The 20,818-nt window shown below is 51.4% G+C and overlaps 8 protein-coding genes across 8 annotated transcripts; 3 read left to right on the top strand and 5 right to left on the bottom strand.

The window, feature by feature from the left end:
- Window positions 1-516: 516 nt before the first annotated feature.
- COL26b_009541 (uncharacterized protein) lies at window positions 517-1,428 on the bottom strand (the record flags this gene model as incomplete). Its single annotated transcript, XM_053182269.1, has 1 exon — window positions 517-1,428. The coding sequence occupies one exon, from the start codon at window positions 1,426-1,428 to the stop codon at window positions 517-519; it is 912 nt and encodes a 303-aa protein (XP_053033752.1).
- A 1,088-nt stretch (window positions 1,429-2,516) lies between these two features.
- COL26b_009540 (uncharacterized protein) lies at window positions 2,517-3,515 on the top strand (the record flags this gene model as incomplete). Its single annotated transcript, XM_053182268.1, has 1 exon — window positions 2,517-3,515. The coding sequence occupies one exon, from the start codon at window positions 2,517-2,519 to the stop codon at window positions 3,513-3,515; it is 999 nt and encodes a 332-aa protein (XP_053033751.1).
- Window positions 3,516-4,116: 601 nt separating this feature from the next.
- Window positions 4,117-5,793, top strand: COL26b_009539 (uncharacterized protein; the record flags this gene model as incomplete). The annotated part of the gene is made up of 3 exons (XM_053182267.1): window positions 4,117-4,599; window positions 4,659-5,405; window positions 5,464-5,793. 3 exons carry the CDS (start codon window positions 4,117-4,119, stop codon window positions 5,791-5,793), a joined length of 1,560 nt encoding a protein of 519 aa, XP_053033750.1.
- Window positions 5,794-6,680: 887 nt separating this feature from the next.
- Window positions 6,681-8,346, top strand: COL26b_009538 (uncharacterized protein; the record flags this gene model as incomplete). Its single annotated transcript, XM_053182266.1, has 2 exons — window positions 6,681-8,186; window positions 8,263-8,346. 2 exons carry the CDS (start codon window positions 6,681-6,683, stop codon window positions 8,344-8,346), a joined length of 1,590 nt encoding a protein of 529 aa, XP_053033749.1.
- A 490-nt stretch (window positions 8,347-8,836) lies between these two features.
- On the bottom strand, window positions 8,837-10,296 carry COL26b_009537 (uncharacterized protein; the record flags this gene model as incomplete). The annotated part of the gene is made up of 3 exons (XM_053182265.1): window positions 8,837-8,975; window positions 9,147-9,766; window positions 9,856-10,296. The coding sequence occupies 3 exons, from the start codon at window positions 10,294-10,296 to the stop codon at window positions 8,837-8,839; spliced, it is 1,200 nt and encodes a 399-aa protein (XP_053033748.1).
- A 1,125-nt stretch (window positions 10,297-11,421) lies between these two features.
- On the bottom strand, window positions 11,422-12,438 carry COL26b_009536 (uncharacterized protein; the record flags this gene model as incomplete). Its single annotated transcript, XM_053182264.1, has 2 exons — window positions 11,422-11,781; window positions 12,067-12,438. 2 exons carry the CDS (start codon window positions 12,436-12,438, stop codon window positions 11,422-11,424), a joined length of 732 nt encoding a protein of 243 aa, XP_053033747.1.
- Window positions 12,439-13,046: 608 nt separating this feature from the next.
- Window positions 13,047-14,342, bottom strand: COL26b_009535 (uncharacterized protein; the record flags this gene model as incomplete). Its single annotated transcript, XM_053182263.1, has 1 exon — window positions 13,047-14,342. The coding sequence occupies one exon, from the start codon at window positions 14,340-14,342 to the stop codon at window positions 13,047-13,049; it is 1,296 nt and encodes a 431-aa protein (XP_053033746.1).
- A 2,843-nt stretch (window positions 14,343-17,185) lies between these two features.
- On the bottom strand, window positions 17,186-18,799 carry COL26b_009534 (uncharacterized protein; the record flags this gene model as incomplete). The annotated part of the gene is made up of 4 exons (XM_053182262.1): window positions 17,186-17,348; window positions 17,469-17,635; window positions 17,738-18,052; window positions 18,119-18,799. 4 exons carry the CDS (start codon window positions 18,797-18,799, stop codon window positions 17,186-17,188), a joined length of 1,326 nt encoding a protein of 441 aa, XP_053033745.1.
- Between the last annotated feature and the right edge of the window lie 2,019 nt (window positions 18,800-20,818).

The following is a 20,818-nucleotide window of genomic DNA, read 5'->3' as shown; positions in this document are numbered from 1 at the left end:
CTTAAATAAAGCAAGACTTATCCTCCAAAACGCCGTGTTTTGAGACTTTGGCGCCAACGTAGGTGTGGGATCAATCGCAGCTTTGGAGATATCAATCACAGCAAGACTATCATATGAGCCGCTTTTCGGTCGTAGTTGCACGTGGCTGTGTTAGGCGACGATTCAATCTTATTTATAATGGTAATAATTGTGAAAATTGATAACATGATAGGCCGCCTTTGGGGCGTAGATTACACAGGTTTGGTCATTCCAATTCCATATGAGTAATTTGTGAAACCGTCTTCTCATTGGAAATCCAATTTGATGCGCTCTGGAACCTAAGTCGCAAAATAAAGGAGTTTAGTGCCAAATGAACGGTGACTATTAACAAATGCGACAATCATAATATCTGTAGGACTCAATAAAGTACGAAATCTTCCATATCATTCTATTTGACAATAAGAAGTCTGAAAGAATGCTGTTAACCTACATAATGCACTCCGTATATGCACTATGGCCAGAAACCACATTAAATGCCTAGGATGCAGCTTCAGACAACCTCTGGAAAAGCAAACCACCGAGTTGGTTGGTGTTGGCAGGTACCACGTAGTCCTTCTCATTGACAACTTGCGACCAATTATCTCGAACGCTCTCGATCCTCCACTCTCCCTCGCGGGATCCCTGGAACCCCTTGGTCTCAGCCAAAAAGATCCGACTGGCAACCCGACCTTGAGCCCCAATGACCTCGCCATTGGCTTTGCATTCCTCGTGTGCGAGCCAAACAACAGCCCGCGCCGGATCTTCAGCTGGCAGGTTGGCTTTCATGAATGCTTGCATCCCCGCGTCGGGTGTGTTCTTCTGGACCGCATCAGTAAATGCCGTCGTTGCCACAGAGTTGACCAGGATGCCGTGCGGTTCTCCCTCAATGGCGAGTGTCTTGGCCATGCCTACGAGGGCAAGTTTGGCAGCTGCATACGCCGCAGATCCGGTCATTCCAAAGATGGTGTGAGATGTGATCATCACGATGCGGCCATACTTCTGCTTCTGCATGTGAGGCCAGGCTGCATGAGTGAGATTGTAGGATCCTTCGACATGGACCGAGAGCATCTCCCGCAAGTCGGCTGCAGTAGTTTCCTCGAACGGCTTGGGATCAAATGTTCCAGCGTTGTTGATGATGATGTCGATGCGGCCAAAAGTATCGATGGCCGTTTTGATCAAGGCCTGGGCAACTGATTCGTCCGAGACGGAGCCAATACAAATTGTGGCCTTTCCGCCCGCTTTGATGATGTCGTCGGCGGTTGCTTGAGCTGTGGTGGATGTGGTGCTGTTGACTACCACGGCAGCGCCAAGGGCTCCGAGGAGAAGAGCATGTTGGCGGCCTAGACCGCGACCAGAGCCGGTGACAATGGCGACGCGGTTGTCGAAGCGGATTGAGTTGGAGGAAGACATGTTGACTTATTGATGGAGGATGGTTGAATGAGTTTGGATGACAGATGGTGTGTTCAGTTGATGCTGGCAGATTGGCCGAGTATGAGATGGACGACAACTGATCTTGGGCATCAACTTGGCTTTACTTATACTCTGAGTCCATTCCGCAACACAGCCTTTTGAAACGGCGGACGGACGGTTTCTTCGCCTAGTAAGCCTGTTCCGAAAGTAAGATAGCTTCATTGACGTGGTTTGTAATATCTCTAAGGTCGTTCACGAGTATGATGTTGCAAGCATTACCATGAAAGGTGTGCGGACTTTGTACTGACTAGTTTCTAGCGGAGTTTCCTTCTAAAAAGTGTTTAGGCAATGTTCTCCTGTGTGTGGGTTCAGTTGGGCTTCAGCACTGACCCTGTGGTGCTGTACGTAACAGAGTTTGGCTAGTTAGGCAGATCTTCCCAGACTTAGGCAGTTGTTCCTCTGATCGGCATTTGTGCATTCTGTGTCGTGAAATTTGGGCAATAGCTTGCCGAAGGATCAATAAGGCTGCCTTATTGGAAGAGCTGGCTGACGTCTCTCGATGTAATTTTTACCAAGCTTCGACGTGAGGTTCAGAAACACGAAAGGTGCGCCTGTTGTCAGCGCCCCACTTTCACTTACACCGCCGTTGACAAAGAGCAAGCTAGAAGTATCGACTTAACTCAACACAGATGCGAATTTTGATTGCGCCTAATGTGAAAAGCTACCACGAAAGGTCAAACGCATGTCACGGAGTGTCCCATTCGTAAATACGTTAAGTCCAAGGGACGGGAAAGTGGCGCACAGCGGAGACCGTGAAGTCCGCTACTGGGAATAGTTGCATTGACGTTAAGTCTCCGAGCACGGCTGGATTTCACGCCGATTTGGTGGGTCCATCGTCACGGTCAACATTAACGGCACCAGCAATGAGCCATGCAAGGGAAAACAACTTTAGAATGAGAAATCTGGAAAGAACATAAAAGATGTTGCGTGCCTCTTCCAAAAAAACTCAGTTTACCAGTGTTCATCACACATTCAAGCTTCACCACAACTCCTTTCCAACCAACTATCCAATATTGTACTGCGTCAACATGGCACCCACTTGCAACTCCAACACAACTGCTAGCGAGCTCGTAGAGTTCCATGCACCTCGAATTGCCGGAAAGACCATTCTCGTCACAGGTCCCTCACCTGGAAGTCTTGGCGAGAGCTTCATCACACAAGCGGTCGCAGGCAAGCCTGGGATTGTTATTCTAGCCAGTCGGTCCGTCTCAAAGATGCAGCCTGTTGCGGATGCCCTCAAGACCGCCCACCCGGAAATCATCGTCAAGCTTCTTCCAATGGATCTCATGTCCTTCAGCAGCGTCCGCAAAGCTGCCGAGACAGTCATGTCATGGGCCGATGTTCCTGCGATTGATCTGCTTGTCAACAATGCTGGAATTATGGCTGTGCCGTACAAGCTGACAGAAGATGGTTTCGAGAGTCAATTTCAAACGAATCATCTCAGTCACTTTCTTTTCACCAACTTGATCATCAAGAAGATTCTTGCCGCCAAAGCTCCCCGGGTCGTTTTCGTGTCGAGTGGCGTCCACCGCGTCGGCAACATTCGCTGGACCGACTACAACTTCAACGAGGGCAAGAACTACCAGAGGTGGTTGGCGTACGGCCAGTCGAAGACGGCCAATGCACTTACTGCCCTGGCGCTGGCTGGGAAGCTCGGCGGCAAGGGCCTCCTGTCCTTCGGTATGTGTCCTGGTGTGAGTTTTACCAATCTCGCAACACATGGACTACAAGACCAAGCCGCCTTTTCGGCAGACCTGACGGAGATGGACCACATTTACGGGAACAAGTGGCTCTTTGGCATGGCCGATATGCAGATCAAGACCTTGGATCAAGGGGCAGCAACTCATGTTTTCGCTTCTTTTGATGAGACCATCAAGGATCAGAACGGTGCCTTTTTGTCTGACTGCCACGTCGCTGATCCTGACTTGGAGGAGGTATACTCGTGGGCAACCAGCGAGGTTGATGCGAAGAGGCTGTGGGCGTTGAGTGAGAAGCTTGTTGGCCAGGAATTCAGATACGATGATTGATATTGAGAACTTAGAGTCTTTTAGTGCAAATACAATTGTAGACCCATCTTCAACCGGTAAACTCTCCAAGTGCCACATTCTGATTACCAATATTACCTGAAGATTTTAATGCCACTACAACGGCTTCAGGAAAGGTCGTGTATGGGAGGGAGACAGGCCAATATAGTGCTACAGGCGAAAAGAAAGAAAAAAAACCCCATGCGTGCCATAAAATCTCCGAATTCTGGGCCTGAAACCAATGATGACGCCCTGATTGCAAGCGCCGACATAGGCTACGTCGGGGTCTCCGGAGTGCCGGCACGGAGCCGGCTCAATTGTGGGTCCATATCCGCTCTCGTATTGAATACGGAATTTTTTGGAGTGGATGAGCCACGCCGGCGACCCTCAGTCAGTGGAAGATGCCCTCTCACAATCGAGAGTCTAGACAACGGATGACAAAAACATTAGTTTTATCGATCAATGCTTCATTTTACTCACTGTCCTCAGGATGAAGATCTCGGCGATCCAGTTACTGTTAATAGTATTTAAAGCTCTCCCCGAAGCCAGAGCATGCATGGCTTGCCATTCCGACAACTTGCAGCGTCCCTTCACTACAACAGTCATGTCCGCCCTCGCCGTCAACGCCACGGGCTGCGCCTCTGCAGCGTTTACCAACACCACCCTTTTCGGAGCTCAAATCCACTCAGTTGAAGCCAACCTTGTCACCGATTACAGTTTCAATGTACCCAAGGGCTGGACGTATTCACAGCCGGCTCTTGACGTGCAGAATGCCACCTTTTGTAACGTCACGGTGACTTACAGCCACACAACTCAGGACGACAATATCATTGTGGAAGCTTGGCTGCCAACCCAAGAGAACTACAACGGTCGACTTCAGGCAGTTGGAGGTGGCGGCTGGACGCCGGGTCGCTTCATTCTCAGCTACGCTGCCATGACCAACGCGGTCGCCAGTGGCTATGTTACCGTCACCACCGATGCTGGGATCCCCACCGCTCAAAATCCCACCGACTGGCTGTTGAAGAGCCCCGGAGTTCTCGACACGAATGCGCTGCAAAACTTTGGCCAAGTCGCCATGAAAGACGAGGTAAGTCAAGTATCTGGCTCTGCGTCCTGTTCCGCCGCACTGACTAATCGTTTCATCAGGCTGTCATTGTGAAGCAACTTATTTCATCTTACTACGGTCAAGAGCCTCTCTATTCCTATTGGAATGGCTGCTCTCAAGGTGGCCGCATGGGCATGAAGGTCGCGCAGCAGTACCCAGATGTCTACGACGGCATCATGGCGGCTGCCCCGGCGCTGAACTGGGCCGAGTTCTACATCAACTCTATCTGGCCTAGCTTCTACATGGAGAACACGCAACAGTTCCCTCGCAACTGCGAGCTCAACGCTCTCACTACTCTCGGAATTGCTGCTTGTGACGGTTTAGATGGTGTGAAGGATGGACTCATCAGCGACCCTGAAGCTTGCCGGGCCGCCTTCGATCCCTTCAGCCACGTCGGCGACTCTTTCTTCTGCTCTACAACCAACACCACACTCGCAATCACCCAAGCCGCCGCCGCCGTTGCCAACGCCTCATGGACCGGACCCCGCTTCTCGAATGGAAAGTTCTTGTACGATGGCTATGAAATCGGAAGCGATCTCTCAGTCATTGCTCCGACCAGCTGCACTGGAGAGGTGTGCACCAGCGCTGGCCGTGCAAACATCCTCTTCCCCTGGCAAGCCTTCGTTATGAAAGACCCGAGCGCAACGCTTCCTAACATCACTGATGGAACTTTTGACACCATCTACCGCGCTGTCAAGTTGACCTTTGCTTCCAGCATGGAGACCGACGAAGCCGACCTGCGAGACTTCAGAGACGCCGGCGGAAAGCTGATGACCTACCACGGACTTGTAAGTTGCCTTTCTGTCATCTTTTGCCCTTGCATTGTGGTGATACTAACTGTTTCAGGCCGATCAAAGCATCTCTCCGGGAGGCACACTTCGCTACTACAACAAGGTCGCAGACTTTGTCGGGAACGTCACCTCGTTCTACAAGTACTACCGCGTGCCCGGCCTTGAACACTGCTGGGGAGGTAACGGCGGCCAACCCGAGCAGATGTTTTCGCAGCTTCGAGCTTGGGTTGAGAATGGCACTGAACCTCAATCTTCGCCGGTTGTTGTAACGGCCTCCAACAACACTGCTCAGCAGCAGATCTTGTGCGCCTACCCTCAGAAGGCCACCATGGATACTTCTTGCTCCAGTGCCAACTCCACGCTTTGCTGGTCTTGCTCCGAGTAATTGGGCTGACACTGCGCACCTGTAAGAAATACTGCAGCATATCTTCGTGATACATAACCCTGAAAGCTGTCATCATCTTCCGGTTCACTTCTAACATTGCCAAATATTCTTTCATATAATTGTAATCTCAATAAAACCCAATCTTGTTGTCTTGAATACTTCAACTGCTTTAATTGCAACATGAATGGCTACACTGTTTGCGCTCAGTATCGTTCCTGACGTATTGCTACAATTGCCACTCGCACATGTGACTTCTCATGCCAAATTCAATGATTAATCGCGACGTTGAGTTCTGACCATTTGCAAGCCTCAAAGCCAACTCTCGGTTTCCTGGGACGTGCAGTTGTGGAACCCAGTACCGTTTGCCATCATCAACTGTTTCTCCGGTTAAGCGACTCCTTCGCACTCCCAGTGCAGAAGGGCCCTTGGCACAAAAGATTGGCGGTCTCGTCGGCATCCCTGCGCCGATTGAATGATCATCGTTGCGTGACGTTACTATCGCACAACATGCATTGTTACATCAAGATCCCAGCTGGTTGTGCGGGGTCTCTCTTATCTAGGTTAAATGACGTGAGGGGAAACCCGAGATACGAGAGAGATCAGACGCAATACAAGTAGTGTTGATCTGTCAAAATGCTGACCGACCACACCTTTTTCGAATACAGTTGCCAATTGGAGTTCCGTTGAGCTGTGACGGAACTGCATCAAATCCAATGGTTGTCGGAATCATCGCGGCGCTGCTATGCGCTCCGGCATTGACCTGGGGGCTCCAACTTCTCCCGCCCCCGCTCCGAACCTCGCGATCGGCGGTACCCGGAGCGGTGTGGTCGCCGGCGACTAGCCCAAAGACAATTTTCATTGAAAACGAGCTTGCATGCAAAACCGATATGGATGGCCTCACATTAATACCACCCAGGGGCTTCGACTTTGCCACACTCTTCCGAGAGGACATCAGCAAGCTCACAGGCGAGAACTGGACTTTGCAGCGTGTGGATCGCATCGCCAATGTCAACGCTAGCGGTATTCTTCTCGGCTCGTTCACCGGCAACGCATCTGCCATAACCTATCAAAACGGCAAGCCCACATCGGAAGGCTATGCGCTTACTGTCTCGCCTACCGCCGCAGTCATCGGTGGCACCGGAGCCCGGGGTATGTGGTGGGGAACAAGAACGCTCTTGCAGCTTCTCGTTGCCCATAATGGAAGCCTTCCTGTGGGAACGACAATTGATGCACCGGCATACGAGACACGCGGTTTCATGCTAGACGCCGGGCGCAAGTGGTATGCACCAGGATTCTTGAAAGAGTTGTGCAGCTACGCGTCTTTCTTCAAGCTGAGCGAGTTTCACTACCATCTCTCCGACAACTACCCGCTCAATCGCGGAAAGAACGAATCATGGCAAGACGTCTATTCGCACTTCTCATTGAGACCTGAGGATGAGTCACTACTGCCTATCTTGCATGGTCGCGAGAATGAGACTCTGGGCCGAGAGGACTTTGCCGATCTGCAAAGCCATTGCGCTGCAAGGGGTGTCACTGTCATTCCCGAGATTGAGGCACCTGGCCACTGCCTGTATCTGACAAAGTGGAAGCCAGAGCTGTCTCTGGCAAAACGCGACCTACTGAACCTATCGCACCCGGACACTATCCCAACAGTGAAGCGTATTTGGTCTGAGTTTCTCCCCTGGTTCGAGACTAAGGAAGTGCATGTGGGCGCAGACGAGTACGACGCTACTCTCGCTGACGACTACATCGGCTTTGTAAACGAGATGTCAGAGTTCATCAACTCCACAACCGGCAAGAAAATCCGTATCTGGGGAACAGAAGAGCCCTCTGAGAATCTCACCATCTCGAAAGATGTTATCATCCAACATTGGCAATACGGGCAGTCGGACCCAGTGCTCCTTGCGAACACTGGATACGAAATCATCAACTCAGAAGATTGGTGGGCATACATGTCCATCAAGAACGATCACATGCCCATTCTTCCGGCTAGATATCCACAATTCTTCAACGAGAGCCGTGTGCTCAACTTCGCCGACGAGTCGGGTTGGCAATGGACACCGGCCGACTACAACCCGTTCAACAAGACTGAGCAAGTGCCGGACGCATCTCCAGATAACAAAGGCGCCATTTTGGCAGCATGGAATGACAACGGGCCAGACGCATCTACTCAGCTTGAAGCATACTATGCAATGCGTCGAGGAATTGCAGTTGTTGGTGCCCGTGTTTGGAGTGGCAGCCGCGGTCCGAAGCTTGTGGACGGCGAAGTTTCATCCAGCATCGATGTCTTCTCGCCCATTGCACCTGGGCAGAATCTGGATCGAATTTTGCCCTCCACCGGATCTATGAGATCTCTCGTCTCGTGGAGCCGCTCCGGACAAGGCGTTGAAGAGGTGCATCTTGGACATGGAAGCAAGGGAATGAACTATACCCTAATACTCAATGCGACGGGTCCTTTCACTCTCACAGGCCCAGACAACACACTATCCCTTGGAAAAGATGGAAGCCTTGTTTTCAATGCGGATGGCTACCTATACCCCCTGCGATCTGTGAACGAGAAGGACGCGCTTGAACTTGATCCTGGACATCCGGGACGCATTTGGGTGAATGTGAGCACCTCGACACATCATCCGGTGACGGTATCGGCACCACCAGCAGAGATAAGGATTGAGACCGATGTCTTGCATGGCAGCGTAGCATGGATTAACGGGGTGTTTGCCGGACGATTTGAGGTATTCGTCTACGGCGGTCGCAACACGCAATTCAGCTGGAGCCAAATGGCCTTTGTTGCTCCCCTTGACAATATCACAGGGTCAGGACTGCAAAGTCTTGTTGTTGAGGACCTTCAAAAGAATAGCACTAGGTATCGGAGGTAAAAGTAGTGCATAGAGAAGTGTGTCACTATTCTCGATACAATCTTGACAGCCTAGTAATACAGCAAGTCGTGCAATGGTGTTTCCTGAGCGTATCGTATGCCTGGAGAGGAATGGTTTCTATTGTTTGAACTCATTAGATGCTATGTTTGCGAAATCACCGCATTTTCTCAAGCGTCAAGCGTGACATCACACTGGTGGCCAACGGGCGCAATAATGAAGAAGTTCTCCATATCCATCATGGAATCCTTCATTGATGCCGAAAGCTTCAAGCCAGGGCACTTTCTGAACAACAATGCGGCACCCATCCTGAGCTCCATGCGAGCCAAGTGGAGTCCAACGCACACGCGCGTCCCCGCGCCAAAGGGGCAGAATGTGCTCTTTTGCAAGGGACTTAGCCCACTTGGATTAAGCCATCTTGTCTCATCAAATCTTTTTTGGTTAGCATTCGTAGTCCTACATAGGCTATGCGCGACTTACTTGAGTGGCTCGGGCCAGATCTCGGCGTTTCGATGAAGGGTAAATGCTTGTGTCTCAACCTGCAAACCGGCCGGGATGAAATAGCCTCCCAGAGTTGTGCCTTTTGAAGGGACTACGCGCGACAGATTGCTTGGTAAAGCAGTGTAGAGCCGCAAAGTCTCCTCGACAACCGCGTTCAGGAGGGGCAACTTCTCCAGAAAAGCATCTTCCAGCAGCAACGACTCCTCAACCGCCGCTACCTCCTCTTCCAGTCGAGCTTGGAGATCAGGTCTCTTGAGCACAGCCCAGACGAGGTAGGTTAGTGTCGATGATGTAGTGTCGGCACCTGCGAATATAAAGTTGTTGGCCTCGATCCTGATGTCTTGCGGCGTAAGATCTACTTTCTCGTTGGCGTCGCACTCAGCCAGCATATTTGCGAAGATGTTTGCCTTGTTGTCTCTGTGTCTCATCAAGTTGGAGACAGCCCGGCCTCCATATTCACTGACTTTATTGCCAGAGTTGAGAACCCTCTGCAATACTTGAATGGGGATATATCCAGATATTTTGTGAAGCCAGGGCAGCTCATAGCTGACTGTTGCGCTAATCGCGGCCATGTGGAGCGTTTCGATGTAGTCGTTTTTCTGTTATTCATTAGCTAGCGAACTCAAAAGTCTCATTGAGATGAAGGCTGTTGTAGTTGCCAGTAAGAGCAAAGCTGCGTGTCACTGACCTTGCCACTCTCGAGAAGCTCAAATGACTCTCCAAACGCCAGCTGACCGATGACATCCGAGGCCATGAGCAGCCACCAGTGGAGCACGTCTGCAGAACCATTCAATGCCTCAGCCTTGATTCTGTCGACAGCTTTGACCACCTTCTCTCTCACAACTGATTCGCAATTTTGTCGGATGTTGGCAGTGGAGAAAGCGCGAGCGAACAACTTGCGTCGCGCTGCATGTCTCTTCGTGTCTGTCATGGCGAAGACCCCAATACCAATACCGGATCCGCCGGAGAAGTCCTCGTACCATTGGGTCTTAACGAAACCCGACCCAATGCGGTGGATGGCGGTAAATCCTTCGGGGTCTGCAACGGCAACTTGAAACGGCGATATCCTGACGATGGGTCCGTAGCGGGAATGCAGAGCATGCACGTAGTGGATCCGGCAGCCGCTCATAGTCTTGAATTTCAAGACATAGTGTGTGAGTCGAGTGTACCATGGTCCAGGAATATGGTTTAAGGGGTTACGTAGGCCCAAGAAGAGTGACTGGACGTATAGTCAGATCATCATTCTAGTCAAAGCCCTCTTTCTTATCGAGATTTTGTGGTTTCCGAACTCACTCGAATTATTGCGAATGCGGCAAGGGCTAGACACGCCCAAGGGAGCATGCCAGTTTCGATTGCGTGCATTCTGAACACCCGGTGCTGAGGTTGAGGCGATAAACTCAGAAAGTGAGGAGTATCTTCTATGATGTGAGTTCCCTTGCAACATATACGTAAAGAAGTGGGAGAATCTTTAGCCCATGCTCTGACTGATTTCGCTGGCACTTTCGGCGCCGGACTCGCAAGTAAAGCCGTAAGCCGATACCCCAGATAATATCCTAGGAGACGTTTTCAAATGAGGTCAAATCTACAAAACGCAGGTGGTTGATCAGTCGCGCGATTTAAAATCCGCGGGATGTAACTCGTGGACGGGAAGTTACTTTGATCTTCGCGTGATCACCTGCAGCCGCTCGCTTTAGTTCCAGCTGCATCCGTCCCAAGCGTGAAGACCAGCCAATCAATGTCAATATGATGGTTTTGTTGACCAACCAAAATGGAGATCCCAGGCGGAAGACAAGGATCGCCTATTTCTTGGGTCACGTCAAAATGGGACGAGGCGAACTATTTCGGGGTCCGGAAGCTGCAGCCCATAGCCGGTGGGAGGGGAACCGCTCCAATTCCTACTTGTTTACAAAGTCTGTAGGGCAACGTAGCAAGCAAAGTTTACGGATAGGATAGTCAACGCATCACAATGTCATTTTGAGATCCCTCAGCTCGTTGGATAACTAAAAATACTTAGGGTAGATCAAACTGCTTTCTCATCGTCGACTTCGAAGCTCACTGTCGGCGTAGGTTGACCAGCTCATCCCTCCGGCCGCTAGGCCTCCCACAATCAGTTTGACAGTAATTCGCTGTTCTTTTGACCGCTTCGTAATTCGGATGAATACGGACGGCATCGGACATCTTGCAAATGGCCGACGTTCGTCGCAACACTTTGGGCAAGCTGAATTGCGAAGGTCTGGCGAGACAGCGACAGCGCTCATTCATGCTGTGCAAGCATCTCCCGCAACTCTTCCTGCAAGCTGGTATGACATCTGACCGTGTCCTTGTCAGCTTCATAGTCTTGAGCCATTACTCCACCAGGCAACTGTGCTTTGATGAACTTGACAAACTCCGGCAGATAGACCTCTGGAATCTGTTTACCCCAGTACTCCGCGAGTCCAGCCTCGGGGACCAGAATCATTTCGCCTTTTCTTCCGGTAACGACCTCGAGGGCTTCTTTTACATCGAGTGGGCTGTAATGCTGGGGTCCAAAAAGTCTTATGTCTCGCTTGCTTGGGTCGATGGCGTCGGCAAGGAGTGTCTCGGCGCAATATTGGCCAATGTCCTTGGTGCTAAGCTGCGAGAATGTCAGTGAGTACTCTCGTGCGCTGGACGTTGTGAGCTTATACCATGGGAATTTTCCAAATTGCAGGTGAGAATGGCGACTCGAACCTCGGTGGGTCTTCCTGCATCGGCATCAAGGCCTCTTGCCAAACATGAAAGTAGTAGCCCGGTCGTACTATGATCACTTCCGGTGCTGCGTCTTCAAGAATATTGTCCGCGATGTTGTTGAGCTTGAGTGTGCCCTTTATATATGTTCAGCGACTACCGCATCATGGATTTTGCTCCAGTCAAGACTAACAATTTTCTCCGGTTCATGCTGGGCACCTAACGCCGATTGGATGACCAGCCTCCTGACACTTGGGGACCTCTTCAGTGCGTTTGCAACAAAGGTGGACGTCTTGTGAGCGAATTCTGCTTGGTCTGTTCCATCCCAAGTTGGTGGCGGAATGTAAAGCACAGCATCTGAGTCGGTGAAGTCGAGACCTTTTCCGGTGGCGATGTCTCCCTGAACTGCCTGAAAGTTGGAGAAATTGGTAAACTCGGCGGGTGCTTTGTCGATGTTTCGATAGAGCCCGCGTACAAAAGGTTTCTGTTCGGATTGTAGGAGGAACCGAATAGTTTCCTTGCCTGCTTGAGTCGAAGCGGGCAGAACCGTGATGTGAGACGACATGATGAGTGCAGCTTAGGATGTAGTGTTGCGATTGTGCTGCCAGCAACCGAAGACGAGCAAAAGTTCTGCATTATATACGACTAAGAACAAACCGACTATTAATAATGATTAACGTTCTTGCATCTCGAAGGAACGGCTGGTGTTCCCGATGATCTCATTGCCAAGATTCTGCTGGGCTTGAGGTGAGATGCTTAGAAATTAGTGTCGAATGCCTTACTACTAACATCGCATGTCAAAGCGCACTTAGTTGGTTGGAAAGGCAGCAAGGAGCCTACTGCCTTATGCTTCGGCGGACGAGATCGGACTAGATCGCTTGGCAGTTGGAAATCAAAGCGGAATTTGAAAGCCGCTTCGAAGATTTAGTTACAAACTTGCACGTGACATAAGACGGGTAAGCTTAGAATCTCTAGTATTTCAACTCCCTCATACCCAGGAATCAAGCTCCGAGCGTCAAGAAGGGTCTGTATGCAAGATTTGAAATGCATGAAGTAATTACAACGTCTAATTGGTATGAACATGAGCTGCCCCGGAGACCCTTGTGCCCCGAGAACTCGAATCGTTAGATGCGCGCTCGCAATAGTGAATGCCTGTCAGGAATGACATGCTTTCTATCTCGGAATCCATATTCCTCCATTTCCATAGGCCTTGTCTCTCAATGCGGCGCCCTCCGTCCTGACACCGGCCAGATGAACAGGTATCCGGTCGACCTGTTTCTGCACCTTCTCCCTCGCCTCAACATACCGATCAGCTAGACTCATCTCGCTCCTCATTGTGCGCATCCTCTCCCTCGTCTCGATGGGACCCCAGTTATCACGACTCAAGCTCGCAACGGTGAGCAACACATCCGTGCCGTACGCTTGTAAAGCTGCATCCGAACCGACTGGGGGCGTAGATACCCGCAACTGGCCCATGACTATGACTTTCAGCTTCGTCTCCAGGAAGAGAGCGCCTCCAAACTCGTGAATGATGTGCACCGTCGCGACATTCTCAGCCGCGACGCGTGGAGTAGCGTATGGAGCTGGCCCGACAGTGATGATGCTCTCGTGCCAATCGGTGGAAATGTGCTCCAGTCCGCTTCTTGGGACAACCCGGGCCCAACCGAAGTAGACTCCTCGCATGCGCATCTTGACATCCTCGGGTATGCCACTGAGATTTGCCGTCGGGATACCAAGCTCCATGCCGCCTCTGCCAGTACCTCGAACGATTCTTCCATCAAATTTGATAGGGAACGGGTCCATAGGTCCAGAGTCGGGACCAATCACCTCTGGAGGTGCTTCATCGAAGCCGGCATCATCACCCTGCCATGGAGCGTATCCACCGCCTCTCGTGGTGGCATACTGTGCCTCGTACTCCGTGACAGTCGTCTTGACACCCGATTTATCGATGGCAGACTTGCCATATGCAATATGCGTAGCGTGTTTCGTAACGAACTTGGCCGTCTGGAGCTTTTTCGTACGTGACTGCACCACAGCAGCAGCAGGTCCCACGTACCTATTTACAACGGTGTTGGCAACAATGGAGCCGGCTTTGATACCGAGTTCGAGCGGCATACTGGCAAAGCTTGCCCCGCGTACCACACTCGCGTCCGTTGACGTGCTAGCAATGCGGAAAACAGGGCTGGGGCAAAGGACCTTCCTCTTACCACTCCCACTATCGCCACCACCAGTGCAGAGAACAAGACGGAAGTATCCATCATCAGCTGCTGCGGGAATACGTATGACGTGGGTCTCTCGAGGCATGTGCTTGCTGAGGTTCTTCGAGGCTTTCTTGAGGAACTTCTTGATGTCGCGTTGGCAACCCCTCTCGTCGCCTTCTGCCATATCCGTTGGTGAAGCTTGTGATGACGGGGTGACATCTAGCCAAGAGTCGTTTGCCCCGACTAGGGACTTGAGGTTCATGCCCATGTTCCCTGAGAAGCCCTTTCGCTGAAGCCATACTGTGCGCGTAGGAGGTAGTGGCGCATCTGAGAAGATAGTGACAGTGACTGAGGTTGAAGGACCGCGATACCAGACCAAGACAGTAGAATGGCGGAGAATGGCGTAATGTTTGGTATACTCAAATGGGTGACTGATTAGTCCGCCAGCGAAGTACTTTGTCTCATCGAGCGCTGTTTGCCAGAACGTCTTTTCTTGGGCCTGTGAATCTGCGGAAGGTGCTTCAGAGGGGGCATAGCTTGGCGAGACTGGTGGCCGAGGCCCTGCTAAGGGGAATGTCTCCGCCGAGAGTGGGCCCGGGAAGACTGGAGAAGCTGGAGGGCGCTCGTGTGCAGCTACGGGGAATGTCGCCGCATTCGACGGAGGTGGGAAAGGTGGTGGTGGTGGAGGCATGCAATTGGAATGGACTGCGAACGTTCCTGACTTGACGGGAGGATGAAAGCCGCTTGGCTGTGAAGGTTGGTAATCAGATGCGGATGAAGATGCTTCTGATTTTGAAGGCGGAGGCGGGCCCGTTGACATGGGAGAGACCGGAGATACCGGACTTGCTGGAGGTCGGTAAGGTCGGTACCTCGGCTCGTTGAAAGACTCTGCACATGATGGCGGTCCGGGAAACAACGGTCCCGGGCTCGGCGGAGCTGGTGATGGAAGTCTCCCTAGGCTAGGGGGAAAGATGTTGAGCCTGCCACTCGCGCCCACACTCGGAAACTCCTCGTAGGCTGGTGGCGGATCGTAGATCGACGGGACCGCCGAATCCCTCAAGTTCGGCGTCGACCGCGCTCCGCGAAGGACCGGTCGACGTTGCGGAAAGGGGTCGAAATCGGGAGGTGGCGGCATCGGCGGCGGGCCGGGAAGCTGTTGGCCCGGCAGGGGTTTGCGCCTCACGGCCGCCATTGGGGCCGCCATGACTCTCGCTGGTGCTCCTCCGTGATTGCTGTGGGGGCTTCTTTTTGTTGCCGAGCTGCGAGGCTGTGTAGGTAGTGAAAATACCTTCAAGATGTCAGACTTCGAAGATGAGATGTTTCTGTTATGATCTTCGTGAGGTTTTGTTGGGATCGGACACTCGTATTCTAGAATTGCGGCCCCTGAGATGAGGATGAATCTGGAAGCGTCTCATCACGTGTCGCCAAGTCAATAATTCGGTGGTAAACAGCGGTAGCGGGCATGGGTCGCTGATAAGGTAAGCAGCATTTCCCAACAACTAGTTCCCGGCCAAAGCTTCTATTTCTCAGACGCCGTCAGGCGATTTGAAACATTAAATACAAGAAAAGAAGTGTCATTCTTGGCCTGTATCAATCGGCAAACAGTGGGTTACAGACATGCTTTTCATTGCGTCGGAGAAGGCCATCAGCGAGACAAAAGCAACCCTCTGCAACCCCAAAGACTACCGCTAATTTTTTTTTTTTTAAACTAGTCTCCAAAAGATAACCGAAATACAATTGTAGTTAGCGCCTCCCGACCCTGCCGTTAGCAGATCGTCTGCCTGGGTCATCCGGCGTCGTCAACCAGAACAGCATAGTTTGTCTACCCGGACGAAGCCGATCGGCTGGCTCACTTGCACCTTCACTCATCTCGTAAAATGCTCATTGCCCATTGACGACTGGGAGAATGCACTAAGTTCAACTGGGCCACTGTTGTACATATTGTGCATGATAAGACTGACAAGACTTCATCCTGCATTGGCTAGCGAGGTAGGGGCTGCTACCACTATTCTCCGCGGCCCTCAGGGTTTTAACAGCGGTACCGAGACAGCTCAAGAAAAGGGCTTGACCTGGGCTTCGCACCATTCCCAGTACTTGGCGCCCAACTCGGGGTCGATGAGGTCTTTCCGGGGCTCTCCCTTCTTTCCAAATGGTGAAACTGTACTTTCCTGGTAGTTGGCAATTATTCAGTTGCGCTCACAAGTGCTGGACAATCCGTTCAAGGCAGCGCATCAGAAGGCGTGCGAGGTTATGGTCGAACATTGTCTTGATCTCGAACAAGTGGACGAGCACCAAGACGCTGAGTTATCAATGGACAACGGTGTCAAGAGGGGCGCCGCAACACGTTTCATCAGGGACATCCGCGAGTGGGCACTGTGTCGTGTAGGACGCGTTGAACAAATCAGGTCTTCAGAGGCCAAGGCGATCAGCCTGAGGCCCAACGAGGTATTTCGCAGTGAAGGTAAGCTGAGAGAATTCTGAAGAAAGTTTGAAAACTTGTTCAACACAGCAAAACAGCATTTAATTAAGGCCAGTGAGAGCCGTTCTTGCTTGGTAAGGGGACACTGTGCTTGACAAATAGCAGTCTTCTGCACATCGGTCTCCACACGGACTCGTTATACAGGGGCTCTAAAACGCCAATCGTCCACATCGCTGGAACAAGATATCGCTTCATCTACGCCTCAAACCATAGTGAGGGAGCCTTATCACAGGGATCAGCACCGGGCCAACTGCTACTTGTTGCTACCCGAGCGCGGCAAGCATCAGCGCAAGGCAGTCAAGGTTGGACTGCAAGACAAATAGATACAGGTAGCTTAACGAAATACGCAGCCATCCCTTTGAGAAATTCCGGCAAACAGTGTACGTATTTCAACGCAATTCCATGGCGGATTGAGGAGAAGATCATGTGGAATTTTAAGCGTGGCGAATCTAGGCACCTCTGTAACTCTTACACCTTCACCGTGCCAAGTCTTGGATTTGGAAAGTCGCGTTTACGAATCTCATACCCATCGCTTCGGTCGGGAGATACATTCAGCAAGGCGACCAGAGGCTCAAACTGATAGACGTACTGGAACACAAATTCCTGCTCAGAGGCTCCCAAAGTTCGCTCCTCTAAACTGAGGACGTTCGAGGAGTGAGGTAGACGTGCAGCGGCGGCTTGTCCCACATGAGAAACGCATTGTGAGATAACCAACCCTGGCTCTCGGCAGAAATCTCCAAGTCGAATGTCCAGAGCATCCTGGACAAGATGAGACGGAGCTCGGAGTAGGCCAGACTGTGAGTGACATCAGCAAGCTGCTTCTGTAATCCAGTAATCATCCCAGGTAAGATAGTTGGATGAGGTCGCTCAATGATTGTTGAAAACTAGGTGGTCTGCGGGCATGGGAAAACTCACTTCATTCCGAGGCAGTTCCGCGGGCCGTGACTGAACGGTCGCAACGCTTCCTTTTGGTCGCCTGCGAATCTCTCATCTCCAAGCCACCGCTCGGGGTGGAACTTGAAGGGCTTAGAGAAATTGCGCTCGTCGTGAAACATGGGCCATTGCCAGACGCCCACAGTTGTCTGCGAACGAATAAGAGTTCATTAGCTTAAGTCGGTTTATTGTGATTACCTCTCAGGCCGTAGGGAGAGAAGGACAACACAAAAAGGGGGCCGTTCACTCACGTTGCCGGGCACCCATCGACCCATCATTTCCTGACCCTTGGGGGGGATCATGCGCGGGAGTACAGTGGGCAGAGGAGGATACGCCCTGAGTGTCTCCTCAATGACGGCCTTTAGGTACACCAGCTTCTCAGTGGAGAGCATATTGATCTCCGATTCAGTTGCGAATGCCCCGCGGATCTCGCTCGTGAGTCGCTGCAATGCGTCTGGGTTGGTGGCGAGGAAGTATGTCGCTGCAGACAGGGCGGTTGCAGTGGTCTCTGATCCCGCGTTCATCAAGATTTCTGAGTTCTCATACAGTTCGTCTCGTGTCATGATCTGGAATGGCATTATTCGTTAGTCTGGCACCGGGAAGGGGGTTGAGCATATGTCTTGTCCTCTTACAAAAGAGCCGGCCTTTCTTGTCATCGCGTCGGCGAAGTCCGGCCTGGACTTTTCCAGTGCCAGCCTCTTATCGACATTGCGTCGAGCCTGTGCAGCGTTGGATATCTTGGCTTTAATTACTTCAGAAGGAAGCAACATCAGCGCGATCTTGGCGATAGGACGCGGGAAACGCCCCAGAGTACCAAGAAAGGCGTCATATTTGAGGCTGTCGAAGATGGCCTTCACCATAGGGTGATAGTTGGACCCATCGAGGCAGTGGAAGGACTCACCAAATGTGAGGTCACCTATAATGTCGAATGTGGTGAAGTTGTACCACGACGTTAGCTCGATTTTGGTTCTACCGTTGGGGGAGCAAAGTTGGCGCAGACGAAGGAGGAGAAGGTCAACGTAGGAGTTGATTATGGGCTCCTGTTCGCGTAGTCTGGCTGCAGAAAAACCATGCGATAGCAATCTCCTCATCCTTGCGTGGCGCTCCCGGTCGGCAGAGAGGATGTTATCACTCCCCGCAACATTGTAAAACTCGGGCGAATGGATGTTCTCCTCCTGTCCGTCCTTACGGTGGCCCATAATATCGTTCCATGCCGCGGGATGCAGATACGACAGCTCGTTGGGGGCAATGCGGACGACGTCGCCGTACCGCTTATGAAGCTTTAGCAAGGTCTCATGCGACCTTCCCGTCATGAAAGTTCGCGTCAGGGGCACAGGAGTCGCAGCCCACCAAATCGGACCGGAATATTCTCGTAGCGGATGAAACCAGATGTTGTAAGTGATGTAGATAAATGTGTACACAAGTACCTAATGATTTTGTTAGCCTTGAATTGAGAGGTCTCCTCTGGTGGATAAGTGGACGCTGAATCGCAGTACCAGAAGAGCAGCAGCCAGAGGCAATCCTGCGAGAATAAGTAATCCATGACGGCTTGAGAGCCCAATCAGAGCACTAACGTCCTTCATTGTGAGGAATGAAGCCTTGAAAATGTGCGACTTGGAGACGTGTAAGTTGAATTTGTAACGACTTGGGATGTAGAGGGTGCGAACCGGTCAGTTATAAACCAAAAGACCTCGGTCAAACGCCCGCATCAAATGAGCTCAGCGGCGTTCGGAATGAACCAAGTTCCGGCGGTAAGAACAAAAACAAGCCATGTTTCTGCCATGTTCCTCAGTTTAGGGCTCCGACAACCCGGTATCAAATATCAAAGCTACAGTGTTGGTGGGACCGCCGGCCGCCAAGACTCGGGAGTCCTCCCGATACCTGGAGAACCTAAGGTCAAAACCCAACAAGTTAAACCCAAGACTCCCCGCAACTTTTCAAAATTGCAATTTTTCCCCTTCTCTCGCTTTATCTTTCCGCAGCTCGCGCAGCAGCCCTCGAGCAGGACCTTCGCGTCACCTGGCTTGGTTGCATTGTTGAGCTTAGTGTCTCCAACCCAGGAAACTACTCACAAATGTTCAATCGCTGATTCATCATTTACCGAAGTGACTACCTGTCTGACAACGAAACATTATGTCACGAATTTTTGTTATACAGAAAGACCGTTCCTCTCAATTTTGTGGTACAGGTATAGTCACCACTGCGTTAGATTATGTATGGCGGAGCGTAGCTGTCTCGCCATCGCCACACACATCCACGCACAGGGAAGGTACTCTTAGTAAGGAGCTATTAGGAGCACGCACGCCCCATGCCTCTTGTCAGCTTTAACGTGGTAAAAGCTTGCCTCTATGCCGTAGTGGGTTTTCTCCGAGCATCCCATCGAGCTTGCGGATACGTCAAACTCCACCGAACAACTACCCCTTGTGGCGTGCACTGTTAGTTCGATGTTGGACGTGGGTCCCTGGGCCCGGATCAACTTCTCCGACTCACTTTTCGACTTCGCCTTCCTTACCATATTCTCTACTTTATGAGATCAAAGAACATTCCCGACAAGATTTCCAACGCTAGAGTCGTCGCGTATTTCGGAGGAGGCTGGGTGGCAAGGGCGGAAGAAGTTGTGGTTGAGTCTGCCAACATGTTTGACACCCACGTGGTCCTGTCCATTAACCCACTGCGAACAACCGGTCATTCTGGTTGCAGAGCTCGTGAAAATGAAGTCCCCCGTCAACAAGGGAGTCGAGGTAGGAAACATGGAAGCATCCCGGTCCCAGAACGCCATGTTCAGTGCCAGTGCAGGTTTTCATGTAAGACGATCAGCAGGCCATTGGCCTTTTGACGCTGTTCATATGCGCGTCACCGGCAGCGGCCTGGCTCGAAAGTCGAAACCCAGAGACTTTCAAGCGCGGCGTAACTTGTTAGCAGTTCCGTGACACGCCATGCATACGTGGGCGTTTACGTCGTCATCTGCCAGCGTCTCCCCGGATAGAAGATCATGCCGAGCTTTTGCAAGGATCGAAAGGGGCGGAAGAGGCGATTCGGTGGGCTTGTTCACAGCATTATCCACATGCGCGAAGTCGTGGCCATCGTCAAAGGCAACGCCAACCACGCGTCTCCAACGGAATACATTTTATAGTTTTGAGACTGTTGATAGGTTTGAAGAGTTGGCTCTAAGTTATATAATAGGTTATTATATTTAACGTATATGCATAGCGAGTCGCCCATCATAGCGAGCCGCCCACTTTTCCTTAATTCTACACTCTTCACCTTCACAACAACCTTCCTCTACGTACGACCATGAGTTCTTCTTCAAATGAAAGTCGCATTATCCTTGC

The sequence above is a fragment of the Colletotrichum chrysophilum genome, assembly GCF_026319265.1.
Source record: "Colletotrichum chrysophilum strain AFK26 chromosome Unknown scaffold_93, whole genome shotgun sequence".
Classification (NCBI taxonomy): Eukaryota; Fungi; Ascomycota; class Sordariomycetes; order Glomerellales; family Glomerellaceae; genus Colletotrichum; species Colletotrichum chrysophilum.
Note: the sequence above shows the minus strand (reverse complement) of the source record. Positions and strands in the feature narration are given on the sequence as shown.